Raw genomic sequence first — 20,478 nt, 5'->3', positions numbered from 1 at the left:
TTAACCATTTTGAAAATTTAAAATTTTATAGTTAGATATAAAAATAAATTTTAAGATAATCCTTAAAACATTTTACATCACAATTATATACTTTGAAGTTACACCTTACCTGTACACCTACGGATGCATCCATATGCCAACTGCACCCTTTAAATAAATAGCTCTTGTTACATTGTTTGTACCATAATCCAGTGGCAGTGTACTTTTTTAACCACGATATCGCATTTTCTGGTTTGTATTACATTTCGATACAATTCAACAAGTGTCACCTTCTAAGTAAATCTAATTATAAAACTAATAAAAAATTGTTGAGGTGCTCAATAAAGGGTTCAAAATCAAACCATTTTAGTATACATTCCTCTAATTTACCACCACTCCATTATATATGGAAAACGATTATATAGGGCTGCTCTAAACAATCAAATTAGAGCAAACCTCAAAAATTTCACGGGAAGATGTTGTTTTGATGTCTAAATATCTTCAAATTGATCATCTTGATATCAAGATGCATAGATATGAGAAAAAAATGGATTTCAAGTTTTGAAAATAGTGCATCTTGTAACACATTTTTTTATTGTTAATTTTCAATAGATCTACATTTTTTTTAAGCTTTAAATTTTATAATTAAAGATAAAAATATATTTTAAAGCGATCACAAAGATGTCCAATATTGAAATCGTATTTCTTGACACTATTTGAAAGTGCGTTGTACTTTGATTGTTTAAAGCCTCTGCTCTATACAAACCGCACCCTTACATCATATATAATTCTTGAAATCAAAGTATTGCACGACATTATGATTGAACATTATGATTTTAATTCATGTGCCAGGTGGTATTAACTTCTTGAAATCAAAGCTTTGCATTCATTACACGCTTGTGGACACCAACAATCGTATTTGTGACTATATATCACTCAATGCGCGCAAAAAGACCTACCCATAACTTATTTTGAACTTCTAAAATATATAAAAATATTACAAAAATAATATTTGATTCACTTTCTACCGCTCCTTGTTGAAGATGTATAATTGTCTCTGGTTCAGGGGTTGTATTGGCCTTGCATTGTTCTCGAATCCCTGTCACAAATAGACGAACAAGTAACATCAGTTTATAGTATTTTTCATTTTATTTTTGTGATAAAAGTACGAGTTAAATGAAATTTCTCACATCTTCAACAGCAGCCCTCAGCTTTTCCAGTTGTTCTTTCGAGAACGTCTTCACCTACAATAAGGCAAAAGAAAATTGAGAAGTATTCGACTTTGGCCATTAATAAGAGGGGACTGCCTTTAAAACAACTTGAAGGCTATTTGGGGGGATCTAAGTTTCAAATTACGACACACACAAAAAAAGAACAGCTCCTTTCTCGATGAATATAAGATCGATCACCAATAATTCCCCATCTCCACAACTGAAACCTCACATAATTCATAGCTTAGGTAGGAGCAAATACTGTAAGCTGGAAGGTAGTATATGTTGTGACAAGGGTGGAGATGAGATGATCTTATTACTTTTTAAGTTTCACAAGTATTTATGAAATCACTTCTATATTATCACCTATTCAACATATTTTTTTTTGTTTATCAAATCACACATAAAATACCAGTTGTTCTTTATCTGCCCTTTAATTAGATTTTAAAATTAATTAACAATACTGAAATATAACATAATTCATCTTTTAAATTTTCCTTTTTTTACATCACCTTACAACATTTTCTATAAAAAAATGTACTACTACTAATTCTCCCTTGAGATAAGGGAAGAGGTAGTCCGAAAACAGGGGGGCAAAGTGTTCATTCTTTTAGAAAGTGATAAAGTGGATAGTGGCTGGGATTTTGAGGGTGAGTGGACAATGTGATAGGAAGGCTTGTTAAAGACTGGGCCTGGGCCTGGGCCACTAGGCAATCTAGGCCATGACACGCTGTACGCCGCCAACGTAGAGCTAAGCTATGAAATCCCTTGACCAGCCCTGGCCTGATCGGTCACATATACGAGGGCTCCGGTTTGGCTGGGTTGAGTTGCACAGCCCATTGCTAGGCTTATCTACATGCACTTGGTTCTAAGTTCATATAAAAGTGCATGTTGCATGTCAATTAAGCAATTATAGTCTCCTCTGGGTATGTTTACCTCTTTTATAACAGTCCACATGACTCCCTCCTCGCAGGGAGGAGTAGTGAGGGAGCCAAGGTATCTATAGTATGGTTCTCTCTCCAAATCTATGGCATCTTCCGGGTTCACTAATCCAACTTTCACTTCGGACCCTGTTTTATCAGTGATATCCTCAATCGCATCCGTCGCCTTCCAACAGCCAACGCACAGAAACATTAGTACAAGTAAATACTCAAAATCCCATGGCCCACTTAAAACCAGAGAGGCATTAGTATTTTCAGTCACTCACCTTCAATAGGAAATGATCTTGCAGCCCAACTTTATAGATCACTGCAACTACGGCTGTTCGTCCATCTGATCTTTGATGGACCATATGCATCTCCAAGTCATATCTACGGGCAAAGGCATAGGTACTTGTAATATGAATTCATGTCAGCAAACTTATGTAAATGCATGGTGGGGTTGAGAGAGAGAGAGAGAGCGAGAGGGGCATCCTCACTGCCAAAGAAGATTTTATACTTGATCCCTTAGGCAAGAAGACCAACTTAGGAGGATTTATTTGAATTGAAATTTTTCCACTTCAGAATCACCATATGCGTATTTTCAATGAAAAAATTATGCCTTTGGACCCCTAAACACTAAGATTTCACTGTCTAAAAATTGGATGATCTCTATTCAAACCTATAACCCATTTTTTCAGGCCGATATAGTGCATCATTTCTTTCCCACTGTGTTGAATAGGTTACATCCCCCAAATTTGGGTTCCTAAACAAAAATCCTAGCTAGGGTTTTCATCTGAGGAAGTTAATGTACAGTCTGCTCCTACGGGAGCATATAATGATCTTCACTTTTTGAAATTCAAATTTTGAAATGAGATCTAACCTTTCAAAACCTGCCCCATCTTCATGGTTCTCTCTTTCAAAAATGCACAACACATTCTTCACATGATTGGGACTAAACGAAGAAAGGAAACCCTTTCCTCAATTATTTGGAAGAGAGTATAATGATTTTGTATTGGTTGAGGCCCACACCTTATCCAACGATTCCCAACATGCCTCGAGGCCATCAATCCCTTAAGAGAAAAATGAAGCTGCGAATAAAAAAATATTATCGAAAAGGAGTAGGGTGAACTCTTGCTCCTCTCTTTCAAATAAGCCAGGTGGGGCATCTATACTCTGCTTAGACATCCTACTCTATGGCATCAGCAGTCTAAGGAGTTAGTGCAAAAAAAGAAAAAAAATAAAATAAGCGTAGCTAATTTAGCAGGAGATTGAAGGACTAGGAGCTCAGAGTGACTCCAAGTCTAAAGATCATGGTTCGAATGAAGAAATTCAAAGAGGAAAAACTCAATAGGAATTTAGCAACCACTGTCAAAGAAGTGTTAAATATCAACCAGAGATAAGAAAAATCCAAAAGCTAACCAAGACTAGAACCTCACTATCACCTGAAAGAAGGAAGAATGATCAAATTCTTATCCGGCCAAAGTGCCAAGAAGGAAAAACACCCCTAACTCCTCTTCTTCTTCTTCTCCTCCTTCTCCTTCCTCCTCTTCTCCTCCTCCTCCTCCTCCTCCTCCTCCACCACCCTCTACTTCTTCTCCTCCTCTTTCGTCATCTTCTTCAAAAAGTGAAAAAAGAAACATAAGAAAAAGGAAATACGTTGGGGTGAAAATCAGAAATGAATCTCGAGATTTGGAAATGATCACTAGGCTGAACATCTGAAAAGAACTTTGGGGGCAATGAAGAAAATATAAAAAATAAGCATGTCGGGCTGATAATCCGATAGGAACCTCGAGTGTTGGAAAAATGGGCACCAAGTTAAACTCCCGAAAGGGACCCCGACCTAATAGAAGAAAAAAGAAAAAACTTACTTTATCTCTTCGTCTCTTCTCCAAAATCTCTAGAAATTCTCCTCAACTTATCTTCTTAAGTCGAAATAGTGTCAAAAGTGAAAGAAATACGAAAGGCATCAGTCTAAGGCTCCAAGCTAAATCAGAACAACATCAACTATCCAAACTTCAAAGGAATAGCAGTGAAGGGATAAAATTTGAAGTCCAAGGAGATCCGGAGTAATCAGGTGCAATATCTCATATTATCCAAGATATTGGTTTTCCCATAAACTTCAAGAAATATTTTCCCTTAAATTACAACACATGAGTCAAGATTGCAAAATGAAAAGGGACTTGATGATTCCTTGTCCTAAAGGTCCCAAGTAGGGGCTTGAAAAGCTCATGTTGAAAAAAAGAAGAAGAACAAAGCTCTATGGTAGCATGAACCTAAAATGCTTATCAAACCCGTTAATTAAAAATTCTCACCTATCATCAAAATTCCCTCATATGTTTTGTGAAGTTTTTAAAAACACTATTTTCTTTGGTTAAAAAGTGACCCAAAACTCTGTATCCGTTTTAAAATCTTACCAATATTCAAAATCTTCTAAAATGTATTAAAAAATGAAGGAGTTTCAAGGAGGCAGGGACATGATATTTCTGCCACCACCAGATCCTAAATTGCCATGCTTGCAAACCCTTAGGAAAGATAAATCACATTATAGGTTCCCAAAGCAAAAGGCTGAACCTGTGGACTCCAAGAATTAGAATAAAAGATAAAGAAGAAGTTCAAATAACTGGGAATTCATCACATCATCACTTCTTATAAATCAGAAACATGTTCGATTAGAGAACTAGATCTCAAAAAAATGGTCTAAAGTCAAAGATGACTACCCTGGGTCCCAGGTAGTATTGCGAACGTTACAACAATGAGTGTCACCGGCTAAAAAACAGCACGGTTCCTGTTAAATGTTGCTTCGGATTTCTTTGCCATTCACTCGTTACACTAGGTGAATACCATAGAGGGGAAACTATAGATAACCCCTCAAAATTCTAGCTAAGGGAATTCTTAATAAACTTAATTTCGAGTCCAAATGACTGCAGAAACCTCAGTAGACCATTGACAACCTAGATCCAGTAGAATTGTCCCAAACCAACCCAACACATGGTCTAAGAACTACCTAAATCGAACCTCCCGATCACAAGATACAAGCCCTAGAAGCTTCAGGGGCTAGAATTACCAAACTGCACTGCAAATGCGCGTGAGAGACCCGCTTGGCACTCCATGTGTCACGCAGTCCATAGGATGCTCTGTGCATTGTGCATGGAGCCATGGCCCATGTCGCACGGCCCGGCAAGCCCAAACGTGGCCTGATGGTCTAAACTTTGTGTTTTGACACCATTTTAATTGTGGAAAAATCTGAAAAATTCTAAAAAATGAAGAAAAATGGCATAAATCTAATCCTAATTGAACTAGGAGATTAGGTTGATTAATTTCAACCTTAACCCTAGTTCAACCTATAAATACCCCCTCAAATAAAAAAAATCCTAGGAATTCCCTAGGAAATCCTTAGAAAATCAAAGAAATTTCGAAATTAGGAAAATACTAAAAAATTACTTAAAAGAAAGAAAAATCTTTAGGAAATTCCTAAAAATGGTAAAAAAATCCCAAAAAAATCCAATATTCAGATTTTACATTAGGAGATCCCCAAAACATTAGAAAACTAAAAAAAACTTCCTCAAAACCCAAGCAAAGCCAAGGTAGACTCTATCTAAATATCCCTAATTTTTTCCAAACCTTAGGAATCCTAAATCTAGGTGAAAGGACTTTTGTCTACCAATTAGAGCAAGCAAAGAAATTAAAAAAGAAGATGGTGGCACCAGAAGAGCGGACTGATCCAAACCCGAAACTTTAGGTTTCAAGTCCCTAGAAGGTAAATATTTTTCTCTACTTAATTTAGTATATTTTTCTTCTTTAATCAAGTTTATTTTTCTATAATTTTGGGTGATTCATTAGTCAGTAAAATTTAAAATAGTTTTTGAAGAAATATAAACAGATATGGAAGCTGGCGCTGCCAATGGACTTAGTAAAGAATCGGATATGAATAGATCTGTGTCGTTCTTGAACCCATAATTTAAGCAATCCCACGTTCTTTATTTTTCCATAATTTAACTGAGTTTTACAAAGATTTGAGTTGATCTCATCCCAGAGATCAGCATCGGCTGGCGCGTGAACACTTTCACATAGACTCCTACATCAGAAGTGTTGAAACAATATAATTAAATTCAAGAGATTTCATACAATTGAGATTCACGATCAATCCAACCTATAATTTCGGCGTAGAATAAAGAAATATATATATTTTTATCTTCTTTATCAATTTTTACGTCTAGTCACATCAACTTGCTAATCGAGGCATTAAAATCTTTTACGTGCCCCTTTAAAGATATGCCATCGCTCATCTTGAGATTGTAAAAGTTCTTGTTTAAAAAAATGTTTTTTAGAAAGAGACTTACCTTTATAAGTACATTTCAGCCTAACCCATAAATCTTTCGTAGTAGTTTATAAAGAGACATTGATTAAAACAAACGCATCAAGAACCAAGAAAATATTTGCTCTGGTCAATTCATCATTCTCATCAAATTCCAAATCATCAAACTTTTCATGTTTATTTTCTCTGTCTTTTAAAGATACTACACAACCATCTTTCAACTGTCAAATTTTTAGAGTTTCATATATAGTTGAACTTCCTCAAGCCATTGCAAATATTTGCGATTTGCCACAAATCTTGTGCTCAGCGAGGATCTTAAATCTTAACGCTCTAATATTGATCATAGACGAAAACAACCAAGGTTTGGAAAATTAATGGGAAAAAAATAATGCAAAAAAATTATACAAGCAAGGTACAAAGATTTACATGGTTTGGCAAGTTGGCTATGTCTAGTAACGTGCTCTTCCACTAATCAGAAACAATCATGTGAAGAATATAATAGATCATAAGCGCTCGCTCAAGCCCTAAAATATGATTTTTCTCTCGTTAAAACACCCAACCAAATTACTATAAAAAACTTACCATTTTTCTTTAATTTTCTCTTTGCATCTTTTTTTTTCATATATTTTCTGTCTTTGCGACAACTACTTTTGTAAGGAGGAAAGATCAAAAGAGACATATGTGAGACCCACCTATCTATGCCCTTTATTTTACACGTGAAAAAGTCTATCTCCTATGGGTCACGTGCTACCAGATCCTTAAGGATTCACACCCCATAAAAATGGGGTATCCCCAAATATAGAGAGTATACGTTGTTGTCTCATATATTAGGTTTTTCAAAAAAAATTATTTAGTTTCCAATAGAAAGAACGATATGATTGAAATTAATTAATCTAAAGTGCAAAAGACAGAGACCCAGGTATAGCATAATTAATTAATTAATTTACCTTGAACCATCGAGACTGTGCTCTGAGGGTGAATGCCAATGGCATTGCTTGAGAACGTACTGTGTTTGATTTATTTCAATTGTTCCAGCTCCAATTTCTCCCCACTGAAGCTGCCACAATAATTTATACACGCATAAACAAGTAGAGAGAGAACAATGTTTAATTATAATGTTCGATTACAATTATAGATGAATGTACAACTGCGCTTAAAAAAGTACACACTTAATAAAGGAAGGAGCGCATATACTATGCTTCTGCTCATATCGTGAATCTCCTCCCTCACTCAAAACATCTATTCAGGAGATATGTTTTAGTCTAAATTATGGAAAACACATAATAATTACTGTACAATAACTTTTTACAGAAAGGAATTTGAATTTTAAGTTTTGTAACACTTGGATTTAGCCCTTAAAAATTGGACCGTCTTGATTCAATCTTGAGGCGTAAATAGTTTATTGTGAAAAATAGTTTTGCCAAGATTATTACATGCATTTTAAAGATTACGTCCCAAAATTTGAGATCTGAAAAGTATCCATAACGTGTATTTTGCCCGAGGGAGGAAATTGATTGTATGTTATGAGGGAGAAATCATTTGGTCAAACAAAAAAAGTTGTGTTCAAATAGTAAGTATAGAGAGAGAGATGATTGTCCACTTGTGTTCTAAGACATACTAATGAAAAAGAGATAAAAAAAAAACTGAAAAAGAAAGTTACTAAATTTCATTTTTGTTCATGAAGCACACACACTGACCCAATGAGCCAGATGAAAAGTAGATTTACTCAACCAACTCATAAAGAGGAGGGGAGAGAGAGAGATACCATTATAACATGGCCTTTGTTCATTAGGATTGCTTCGGCAGGCTTATATTCTCTCTTTAAACGCCCTAAATTTGGCAGAACCTCAGCCCTTCCCTGAAGCAAGTCAATGGGAGACTGCATATTCCCATTGCTGCAAGCCTTCCATTCGGGATGGAGCTCGCCCCAGTGCTTCGGCCCCTTCGCACTGCCTTCCAAATAATCAAACTCTTTCTCATCCTCTACCACCCATTAAACAAAAACTTCATATGTGAGAGAGAAGAGATAACTTACAGGAAGACCGGAAAAAAAAGGGAAAACAAAAACTGCAGTATATAAAGAAAAAGAGAAAATGGGTGGCAGAGATTACCAACTTTCTGAGGAGCCGAAGGAACTGATTGTGTTATGATGAGAAAAAGAATGAAAGAGGACGTGCAGCAAAGGGTAGGCCTGCATAGATCCATTGCGATCCTCTCTCTACAAAATGTATTACTCATTATCTCGCTCTATCTCTGACGAATAGTATGTGTTGCCTCGCCATTGGGCTTGTAATATATATAGGAGTTTTGATTGTGGGTCTCTTCATTCTCGGAATATGAATTGACATAGATATAGTAATAATAAAATAGGAAAGGATTGTCAAAGTCCATACCAGCTGTGACGACTACAATGAATTATTATTATTATTTTTGCTTTTTTTTTTTTGGTAATTGAATGATGAAGCGTGATTAGAATGCGGCCAAACCCGCATAGGTAGAAATACGGGCCCCTTAATAAATTTATTTTTGAAATATAATTCGTTCCTAATTTTTAGAGATTGTATAATCTTTAACATAAAGATCAAAATATGAAAAATAAATAAATTTTGAAAACAAAAAATGATAATTCTATTAAGAAAACATGTAGACTCCTCATTTCAATTGTTTTTTGATGGACCGCCTATTTGTACACAAGTTTAAGATGTATGTCAGCCCGCATGAAACAATTATTCTCTATTGCTGTTTGTCATTTGGTCTGCTTATTCTATTTTTTTCTGTTGTTTCTTTTTTGGGGACGGTAATTTGGGGCAATGGTTACTGTGCAACTATGCGACCTAATTTACCTCAATTTATTCGAGAGTTTCTAAATCCATAAACATAAGAGGGAAAGTAGTGCGTGTTACAGGGACGCACTCCTACAGTATGGTACCCCGAAGCTTTTAACATCCATCTTCGAGATGGGTGTTAGAAAATGGTGGCCCCTAAAAGTTCTAATGTCGATTATGCACAAATTATGTTAAAAAGTGTTTATTTTTATTTTTAAAATTTATTTTTCAAAATATTATGAACATGGTTGAGATTTCCATTCCTTAAACATTTGAATCCAAAATTTAGGAGAGAGGACTCATTTAATTCTATTGACTCATAGAAAACTTATCCTAAAGTCCGCGGACAAAAAAACTTTATGTTTTGGATTTCAAGGCATGTAATAATAAATAGCTTGTGTGGTGGTAACGGGTCGTTGGTTTTGTTGAATGCAAGGTTGAAAAAAGCTCGTCCGCGATGCGAATCATTCACATCCATAGTCGTGGAGGATGGATCGGATTCAAGAATGGGTCGAATTGGTAAATTTTACCTCAAAAGTTTTTTTAAAAAATTACTATAAATCTCTAAAAATAATGTTTTTTTAGTTTCTAAAAAAAATTACGATTGGTCCATTATGTACTTTTATTACTTTGTAAAACTAGGTGAATATTGCGACGTTGTTTTCCTGTCTGGATATTTGTATAATTATTAATTATAATATAATATTATAATAGGGCAGTGATTCATGCAACAGTTGCATAATAATATAATGCAACAACCTTCAAAAACTATGTTAGGATCATTAGTTTGATCTAAATTTTGAAATATACACTCTTTTCATTATAATGAAAAATCACAAAAAAATAATAATTTGAAAATCGAGTATAAAAAGTATTGTTTTAGCCCAATTAACATAGGCCGTTCATTTTGATAAGATGTTTACATCTAGCCTTAGAAGGAATTTAGCTCTTTTCCAATTTTTTAAATAGCTTTATTATCATTAGATGAACAATGTTAAAAAAGAAAAAAATGATTTTGAGTTTGTAAAAGCTAAGATCTTGAAATTCACCAAATGAATAGTTTAGATTCGTTGTTGGAAGGAGGTCATTTTGACCCTATTTAGGATTCAAATCTAACTGTTTTTTTTTTTATTGATTATTGAGATGAAGAGAGTGTGTGTGCAAAATTTTAGGTCATATAAATACCACAAACATGATTTTCTAGAAGTGTGGTTGCATTATACTATAATATAACCATTGCATAAGATCATTGCCCATTATAATATTGTATCAAAATAACTAAAAATATAAAAAAACACTTTTATATTAAAATATTAAAAAAATAATTTATGTAAAATTAGTTTCACATCAAAGTATCAAACATTTATTAATTTCTTTACTCATCCAAAATTATCAGAACCTAGCTAATTATAATATCAGTTACTGAAATTGAAATTATTTATTTATATTTTATAATTGTTTAATACACAAATAAGAACAAATGTTAAGTGTATTATAATATCATCTAATTGAAAAAAATCTTATTTACAACTATAAGAAAAAATAATGCATTGCATAATTTGTAATACAAATAAGTTAATAAATAAAGGGTGCGGTTTGTATAGAGCCTAGGATCTAAACTATCAAATTAGAGCCTACCTTCAAATAGTATCGAGAAACGTCGTTTCCATATTGAAAATCTTTGTGATAGTCTTAAAATATATTTTTATATTTATCTATAAAGTTTAAAATTAAAAAATAGTGTAGATAGACAGATCTATGAAAGCTTGAAAATCTTGAAATTTAACGGTCTAAAATATGTTACAAAATACACTATTTCCAAAACTTGAAATCTATGTTTTTCTCATGTCCATGCTTCTTGATGTCAAGATGATCAATTTGAATATATTTGAACATCAAAACAACCTCTTCTAGTGAAATTTTTGAGATAGGCTCAAATTTGATTGTTTAGAAACTCGGCTCTATATAAACTTTTCCCATAAGGATGCAGTTTGTATAGAGCCAAGGCTCTAAACAATCAAATTAGAGCCTACCTTGAAATAGTATCAAGAAACATGGTTTCAATATTGAAAATCTTTGTGATAGAATTAAAATATATTTTTGTATTTATTTATAAAATTTAAAGCTTCAAAAATAATGTAGATAGACAGATCTATGAACGCTTGAAAATCTTGAAATTTAACGGTCTAAAATGTGTTGCAAAATACACAATTTCTAAATCTTGAAATTTATCTTTTCTCATGTCCGTCCTTCTTTTACCATAAATAAAACACAAGATGTAGCCATCAATACATAATTATTAGTTATACTACTATAATAAACGTGATTTAAAAAATTGTTACAATACCATTGAATGCATATGAGGAAAATTTTAAAATACTAGTGAATATGCTCCAATAATAAGATTATAAAAATGCATCGTATAATTGCAGGGTGCCTTAAATAGTATTCTAAAACCTTCCTTATCGTATAAATGCAGGGTGCTTTAAATAGTATTCTAAAACCTACCTTATAGTGCTTTAAATAGTATTCTAAAACCTACCTTATAGTAGGAAACAGAGGTATAAAAGCATGGACATATGAGGAATATTTTAAATAAAATCTTTTAATTAATGCGTCTTTAAATGCATATTCATATAAATAGATGCTCTTGGCGCCCTAAATAATGCAAAGCGATATAAATGCATGGTCTAAATGCATGGCACCCAAACAACATTGTCCCACTTCGAAAAATAGTAGGAGTGCAAAACCCTATAAAACTTACTCAATCTCTTCAAGCAGTAGCAGGGTATGATGAAGTGGCAAAGCCATGTGGTTTGAGTGGGTCACTAAAGTTTAAAGAAAATATATATCCCATTTAAAAAGTCATGACGTCAGAATCACAATTTACAATTTATTGTGTAGCAATGTTGATTCGTGACATCATCTATTCCAAATAAGATCACCAATGTTTTAAACACCGGTTGAATGTGAGTTTTTTTGGGTTAATGGCGAAGTATTAAAAGAATGTGGTAAATAAGGTAATATTCAGATTGTTTTTTGGGTTAATGGCGAACTATTAAAGGAATGTGGTAAATAAGGTAATATTCAGATTGTTTTTTGGGTTAATGGCGAAGTATTAAAGGAATGTGGTAAATAAGGTAATATTCAGATTGTCGTAGAGGGAACGTTTTGATTTCGTTAGTTCGTATGAAGAAGATTGTTTAGAATAGAGACTACACATTGTTTGCCCTACATTGGAAGGCTCCTATCGTTTATGGTTATATCTTCCAGCAGATCGGGTCACCAATTTTTTAAACCGGTTCAATGTGACTTTTTTTTGGTTAATCGCGAGGTATTAAAGGAATGTGATAAATAAGGTAATATTCAGATTGTCGCAGAGGGAACGTTTTGATTTCGTTAGTTGTCGTATCAAGACGATCGGTTTAGAACCGAGACAACTCATGGTTGGCCATACATTGGAACGCTCCTATCCACGCTAGGGCTGCCAGTGTGCCGGGCTGGCTACCAAAAGGCCCAAAACTGTTTTGGGCTAGCCCGGTAAGTCCCGGAATAGAAATAAAAGCGGTAATGGCCCGTTCACGACGGAAATTCATTTAGAAACCAAGCCCAGCCTGGTAAGGCCTTTGAATTTTATGCAAAGCCTGGCCAGACAAGAAAGCCTACTAGGCCTATTGGACCTAGCCCGAACCATTCCAGGCTTGACCCAGTTTTTATTATTATTATTATTATTATTTTACTAATTAATTTTTAAAAAATTTAAAACCCCTTTGAGGAATGAAAATACTAAAAAGGTTGTTTATCTCATAATTAAATTCGAGATTTTCGGTTTTCTCTCTCGTCAAGGCATCCAAGTCCCCGCTCTCTCTCTCTCAAAAATCCAATTAGAAACCCATTTTCTAGTCCATCTCTCTCTCCAAAAACCAGTCCACATCTCTCTCCAAAACCCATTTTTGAAAGAGAGACACAAGAATGTTTATGCGCATTTTGGTTCGGCCCTTTAAAAGCCAGGCCCACCCGATAATGGCGGGGCTTTCAATGGCCTGCCCCAGGCCCGATAACTATTTCCCATGTTTGACCTGTAGCTTTTGCCCTATGAATTGTCCAAAGTTGATTTTTCTGTGTGTCTCTCTCTCTAAGAATCCGAACAGCGATAGTTGCAAGAGTAGCTCAACACCATAACCTACGCCATCTTTCCTCCTCCCTTGGCTTTTGTTCACAGTTATAGAAACCATATATTGTGTTTTCTATCTCGTATATTACAAGATATATTGAGTTTTTTTATTTCGTGGAATTATTATTGAGTTTTTTTATTTTGTGGGATTACTATTGTAATGAGAATTTTTTCTAAATCTTTGGTAAATCAGAGATACTGGTTTACTTCCGGGTGACGTAGGCATCACGGCCGAACCATATATATGTATTGTTGGTTATTCTCTCTCAACACTATTTCTTTTATTGTAAATTCTACATGGTATTAGAGCAGGTTGTTTTATTGCTGAGCGTTGATAACTCCATAGCTGGATTTGTTCCCATCGAACCTTTGTCTGGTTCAGTGATAGTATACTCATGGGCCACAATTAATATGACTGGTAATTTGTAGTGTCTATCTAACCTAAAAAATAATAAAAATATAAATCCTATGTTTATTGCTAATGGTTCTTTAATTCATATCCATAGTGTTGGTAAGATCAATTTCTTCTCCAAGTCACAAAACTCTGAAGTCCTTTTTGTTCCATCATTTTCTTCAAACTTGATGTCTGTTAGTAAAATTACTCAAAGCATGAATTGCAATGTTATTTTTTCTCCCAACTCTGTGATTTTCCAAGACCGGGCCACAGGGAAGAAGATTGGTGAAGGAAGATTGTCTCATGGGCAAAAATCATTTAATCAAGAGAATAAGGCTTTGGTTGCCAGTCAAGATAATTTTGATGTTAATAAATTGTGGCACTGAAGATTTGGACACCCTTCAGATAAAGTTTTGAAAAATCGTAATGCATTTTCTATCTTTAAACTCTCATTCTTGTTAAGTTTCAAAAGTCTCAAAACATACAATATTTCCTTTTTAGTCTTCTGTACATGTTTTAAAGGAACCACTTTATTTGATACATTTTGATGTGTGGGGATCAACCCCAGTCGATTCTTATGATGGTTGTAAACATTATGTTACTTTTATTGATGATTGTCTTCATACTACTTGGGTATATTTATTGAAATAAAAAACATCAGTTTTTCTATGTTCAAAGAGTCTTCCAAACTGATTTCCACTCAATACAAAAAGATGAATCTCAATGTAAATTCTAAAAATATCGATCAAAGAGTAATTTAGTAGATTTTGGTAATTCTATAAATTTAACCCTGTATGTATGTAAATCTCCCTATTTTTTATATTATTGCTTTTACAATTAAAAAAAGTTCCTATAGAGCCGAAGCTCTGAACTATCAAATTAGAGCCCATATCAAAAATTTCACTAGAAGAAGTTGTTTTGATGCCCAAATATCCTCAAATTGATCAACTCAGCATCAAGATGCATGGACATGAGAAAAACATGGATTTCAAGTTTCGAAAATAGTGCATCTTGTAACGCATTTTTGGACCATCAATTTTCAAGATTTTCATGTTGTTATAGATCTGCTAGATCTAGACCATTTCCGAAGCTTTAAATTTTATAATTAAAGATAAAAAATATATTTTAAGGTTATTACATATATTTCCAATATTTAAACTAGTTTTTTTTAACATTAACACATGACTTTTATGGAAAAAAGTGAAATTACAAGGGGAACGAAATACATAAAGATACATCACACAAATTTGGTAATCACCAATGAGGATTGAAAAGGACCACCCTTGGCAATAGAATCAGCTTCAGCATTTGCTTCATGGTAACAATGAAGTATTTCAACATCAAGTGACTGAAGAACGTCACCAATTTCATGAAAAAGGGAAGAGAGTCTCCAAAGAGCTCGCGCTTCTATATTACACAATGATATAATATTCGTTGAATCCCCTTTAATAACCTTTTCTGTATCAAAATTTAAAAGCAATTTAATTCCCTCCAATAAACCGCTAGCTTCTACTTCATTGACTATTGTATTAGCACAAGGACCAGAGTAAGATTTCTCGACCCTATTTGAAAATGTGTCTTACTTTAATTGTTTAGAGCCTCGGCACTACTGCACCTTTTACATTTAGATGGCATGGTTTCACACTTTCCCCATTGAATTACTTTTTTAAAAGAAAAAAAAAGCCTGAAAGATATACCCTATTAGTCCCAACACAAGAAAAGAACAAAAGAACAATAATAGAGAATTCATTGAAGTCATCACGGGTGGTACGGATTTTGAAAACCCTATCATAGTTTATTGTTGCTTTATCGGTATCAATTCCTCGTCTACGAAAGAAGAACCCGCCGACCAAATCTTTGTGCACGGCATATATGCATTACATGCTCAAGGGCGAGGCTATAAATGCTTACAAATTCGTTCGAGTTAGAGCGAGAGACACATTGTGTAGAGAGAGGATCGGCATGGATCTATGCAGGCCTACCCTTTGCTTCATGTCTTCTGTCATTATTTTTCTCATCATAACACAATCCGTTCCTTCGGCTTCACAGGAAGTTGGTAATCTTTGCTACCCATTTTCTCTCTCTGTCTTTATATACTGCAGTTTTTGTTTTCCTTCTATTTTTAACGTCCTGCAATTTCTTCTGTTCCTCTCTTCCTTCTAAATCTAATTTATTTCTGGTTTTTACTTTTGTATCCTCTCTCACATGATGTTTTCTCTCTCTCATATGAAGTTTTTGTTTGATGAATGGTAGAGGATGAGAGAGAATTTGATTATTTGGAAGACAGTGAAAGGGGGCCAAAGCACTGGGGCGAGCTCTATCCCGAATGGAGGGCTTGTAGCAATGGGGATATGCAGTCTCCCATTGACCTGCTTCACGAAAGGGTGGAGGTTCTGCCAAATTTGGGGCGATTACAGAGGCCATGATATAACGGTATCTCTCTCTCTATATGTGTTGTTTGAACTTAATCAAGGGAAAACTTTATATAGGGTTGCAACTGTAGAAGTACAATGCACCTCCAAAATCTATCGAAAAAGGTTGTTTTAATGTTAAAAGACGTTCTAATTGATCATCTTGATATCGAGATGTATGAATGTGTAAAAAAAGGAAATTTTGAGTCGCAAATATAATGCATCTTGCAACACATTATCTAAACTGTCCATTTTCAAGATTTTCACATGTTTATAGATCTACATGATTTTAACTATTTTTTAAATTTAAAATTTAATTATTAGATATGAAAATACATTTTCAGATAATCCTAAAAAATTGTACATCAAAATTACATGTTGTAATAAAATTTAGAAGTACGCCTAAATTGGATTGTTTAAGGTTGCAACTTTATTGAAACCGCAGCCTTAATTAAACATTATTGTGTTGTTTGAACTTAATTAAACATTGTTTTCTCTCTACTTGTTTATGTGTGTAACTATAAATTGATGTGGCAGCTTAAGTGGGGGAAAAGTGGAGCTGGAACACTTGAAATAAACCAAACGGAGTATGTTCTGAAGCAATGTCATTGGCATTCACCCTCCGAGCACACTTTCAATGGTTCAAGGTAAATTAATTAATCAATTATGCAATGCATGGGTCTCTGTCCTTTTGACATCATTCCTTCTGTGACCTTTTTGTCCTGTCGCGCACTTATTGCAAAACTTTAGGGCTTTTCACATTTACTTCCCAATTGAAGGAAAAAATTGGGGGTTGTTTGATTAAGATACCATTTAGAGGTGCACTTGGTTCACCAAAGCAAAGATGGGAAGAATGCGGTGGTTGGGATTACCTATAAAATTGGCAGACCTGATACCTTTCTTAAGGAGGTAATCATGCTCACTCTCTAACGGTGTTTTATTTGGTAATTAATTGTCTAACAGTGTTTTCTCTTTATTAGTGCAAAAGTCGACGTCCTTCCGAAGACTATTTATTTTTTATATAAAAAAGTCACAATCATTACTAGCTATTGGATGTAATGTTTAATGGATGGAAATGTGTCATAACATTTGAAAGTTTTTATTTTGGACATTGTGTCTAGTTAGTGGCCCATTCTTAACCACCCGATTTTACATCTAATGATCAATAGTAGTTGTGAGCTCCTTGTAATAAAAATAAATGATCTCGTATACATTTCCAAAAAATAAATGGTCTCTAGCCGAAAATCCATTTAAAAATAGGATTTCTCTCCGTTTTTGTTAAGGCTTCTTATCCGTCTGCGGTAGGCCTACAAACTTCAATGCTCTTCTTTTTACTTTGCTTCCTTTCTCTTTTCCAATGCTTCCCTAAACACTTTTCCATGGAAAAGTGATTCGCGCGCCACTAACTTTTTTTTTCCAGATTCATGCAAATCATAGTTTAGATTTTCAAATTTTAAATTCAAAATCCAACTTATTTATGATATTTTATAACATATTATTTAGACCATCTATTTTAAAGATTGAATCGTTATAGATCTGCTTGAGCAGCACCGTTTTTAAAATTTAATATTTTTCAATTAGGGAGAGAAATAACTGGAAAACACAGTATGTAGCATCGTCTCTTTCTCCATCCCAAATTTATCTACGTTGGTCGACATGCTTTTCCTTTTTCTTTCTCTCTCTTCATTGCTTTACTAACAAAATTTGTGACGATTTTGTGTGCGATTGAAGAAATAAAAGAATTCGGTTCTTTGATCATTTCAGCTCATGGGTAATATATCATCTATTGCGGATTCTAAAAATGCTGAAGCACAAGTGGGCGTGGTGGATCCAAGGCACATAAAGATGGGTAGTAGAAAGTATTACAGATATATGGGCTCTCTTACCACTCCACCATGCACACAAGGCGTTGCATGGAATATAGTCAAGAAGGTTTGCGACTCTCTCTCTAAATCTTCGTCCTAAATATGTTTTATTGCAATTTCCTCTCTCTATCGAGATTTACCAGGATTTGCACCCAATGTTGGCCCCTTTCCACCTGACTTTGTTCAAAGCTCGCACACTGATTCTCTCTTGCTACCTCTCTCTCTCCCCTCTTTTGGTATTCTCTAATGTAGCCAAGCATAAGCAAGGACTAGTTTGTTTGTTAGCAGGGCACTACCCAAGCTCTACCAACTAAATAATTAAAAAAAGAAATAATGAAAATTCAGATCGATCGAAGGGCAATTTTTTTTTTTTTAAAAACAAAATATGGGTTGACCAACTTACTTTAATTTTCACCTATATGCTGAGCATTTCGTATTTTACATAAATTTTATTGTCAGTAAGTAAATCACTCCAATTTAAATTTTGATAATGTTAATTTCAGGTGAGGACGGTCTCTAGAGAGCAGCTGAGGCTCTTGAGGGCTGCGGTTCATGATGTAAGCCTTTCAACTTTCATAATTATATATATACTTTACTGCATGATTTATCTAGTTTAGTGATCCATTTATTTTGCATGATGCCTATTAAATAAATAGTACCAATTGTGTCTAATTATGTTACAGGAAGCTGAGGCGAACGCGAGGCCAACGCAGCCCATCAACAAACGAGTTGTTGACCTCTACACTCCAAGGCGTCTTTCACCTGCTCTCCATTTTTTACTTTAACATATACCAACATTGAAGAAGTACCCTTCAATTTCTTTTGTTCATTCTTTTAGGGCATGTAATTTATTTGTTACTTGGACAATAAACATTATACTAGATTACCAGTTCACATTAAATTTTATGCAAATATAAAGAAGTGCCCTTCAATTCTTCCATATTTGTCGTAAGGATCGATAAGAAATCTTTTAGTCTGTTCTTGGTGTTTAGTGATTCTCCTTGTTTGGAGTTTTCGCAACCGGTCGGATTCGTGATTTTCTGTCTAAAATAACTTATTGTATTTATAAGTGCATAATGTTAGAGAAGTTGGGATCCGTGGGCCACATTGTACACCTGACCTTTCAATAATAAAAATAAAAAGGATCGGTTCAAATCGGTCGCAATCCACAAAAATAAAAAGTAAATAAAAATTAAAATAGGAGTTTATGCAGTTGTGATTTAGGGGGACTTAGAAAAATAGTAGATAAACTTAATTAATTAATATATATATATATATATATATATATATATATATATATATATATATCAAAAAAGATTGTGTAAACCCATGGCGTACACCTACAGTAAACGCCAACAGCCTAGATTGAATTTGGGCCGATCTGACGATCACGAATATCAGATAGTGTTTGAATTTGAATTTTTTTTCTATAAATCCAAAGCATTTTAAATTTTAGGCGTGTGTTCTTATCATCAAGGCACACCTAATAAAAATATAAAAACCATAGTTCATGAAAACAAATTAACCAAAATACCCCTAAAACTTTTAGGGGTATTTTGGTCAATTTATTTCATGTAAAATATTTTTCTGATATTTTTCGTACATTCGCCTATTTTGAAAAATAAAAAAAACCGCAAAAATTTTAACTGATTTGAATTTGTAAAATAAAATAATTAAAATTCAAACACTACCGGACATCTGTGATCGTCAGATCAGCCCATATTCAATCCGGGCCATTGGCGTTTACAGATGAAATGGCTATCACAAAGATTTCTCCTATTGAAACCACATTTTTAGAAGGTTTGCTTTACTTTGATTGTTTAGAGCATTGGCTCTATAAAAACTATGCCTATATATATATATATATATATATATATATATATATATATATATATATATATATATATATATATATATATATATGATAGCCTTAAAATATATTTTTATCTTTAATTATAAAATTTAAAGCTTAAAAAATAGTGTAGATCAAGATGATATGTGAAAACATGAAAATCTTGAAAATTAAGGTCCCAAAATGCATTACTAGATGCAGTACTTCCATAACTTAATATCCATTTCTTTTCTCATGTCCATGTATCTTGATGTCGAGATGATCAATTTGATGATATTTGGGCAACAAAACAACCTCTTATAGTGAAAGTTTTGAGGTAGGCTCTAATTTGATTGTTAAGAGCCTAAGCTCTATATAAATGATTCCATATATATATATATATATATATATATATATCTAGGGAAACGTTTATATAGAGCTTAGGCTCTTAACAATCTAGAATTTGTATATGGGTTTGTCTAGAGTTGACAACCCCTCAAAATACAAAGGTTCAAGCTAGCAGGGATTGTGGTGGGTGTATTAAACAAAACAA

The 20,478-nt window shown here is 33.8% G+C and overlaps 2 protein-coding genes across 5 annotated transcripts; one reads left to right on the top strand and one right to left on the bottom strand.

The window, feature by feature from the left end:
* Positions 1-845: 845 nt before the first annotated feature.
* On the bottom strand, positions 846-8,692 carry LOC148782510 (alpha carbonic anhydrase 7-like). Of its 4 annotated transcripts, none has more exons than XM_088864124.1 (7): positions 8,537-8,692; positions 8,191-8,408; positions 7,373-7,482; positions 2,398-2,521; positions 2,127-2,297; positions 1,170-1,223; positions 846-1,078 (listed from the first exon to the last, which is right to left on the bottom strand). In XM_088864124.1, exons 1-7 carry the CDS (start codon positions 8,661-8,663, stop codon positions 1,004-1,006), a joined length of 879 nt encoding a protein of 292 aa, XP_088720250.1. In that variant the 5' UTR covers positions 8,664-8,692; the 3' UTR covers positions 846-1,003. The 4 variants fall into 4 exon arrangements, 3 of the variants coding, with proteins under 3 accessions (XP_088720250.1, XP_088720251.1, XP_088720252.1); XM_088864125.1 differs by having other exon boundaries at positions 2,398-2,500; XM_088864126.1 differs by having other exon boundaries at positions 8,191-8,378; positions 8,537-8,683.
* A 6,907-nt stretch (positions 8,693-15,599) lies between these two features.
* On the top strand, positions 15,600-19,032 carry LOC148782509 (alpha carbonic anhydrase 7-like). Its single transcript, XM_088864123.1, has 7 exons — positions 15,600-15,874; positions 16,072-16,251; positions 16,767-16,876; positions 17,036-17,138; positions 17,994-18,161; positions 18,598-18,651; positions 18,778-19,032. The coding sequence occupies exons 2-7, from the start codon at positions 16,075-16,077 to the stop codon at positions 18,877-18,879; spliced, it is 714 nt and encodes a 237-aa protein (XP_088720249.1). The 5' UTR covers positions 15,600-15,874; positions 16,072-16,074; the 3' UTR covers positions 18,880-19,032.
* The last annotated feature ends 1,446 nt before the right edge of the window (positions 19,033-20,478 follow it).

The sequence above is a fragment of the Amborella trichopoda genome, chromosome 4 (genome assembly GCF_054954075.1).
Source record: "Amborella trichopoda isolate Santa Cruz 75 chromosome 4, AtrichopodaSantaCruz75HAP2 v2.0, whole genome shotgun sequence".
In the NCBI taxonomy this organism is placed as follows: Eukaryota; Viridiplantae; Streptophyta; class Magnoliopsida; order Amborellales; family Amborellaceae; genus Amborella; species Amborella trichopoda.
This window is presented reverse-complemented; position numbering and strand designations above follow the sequence as displayed.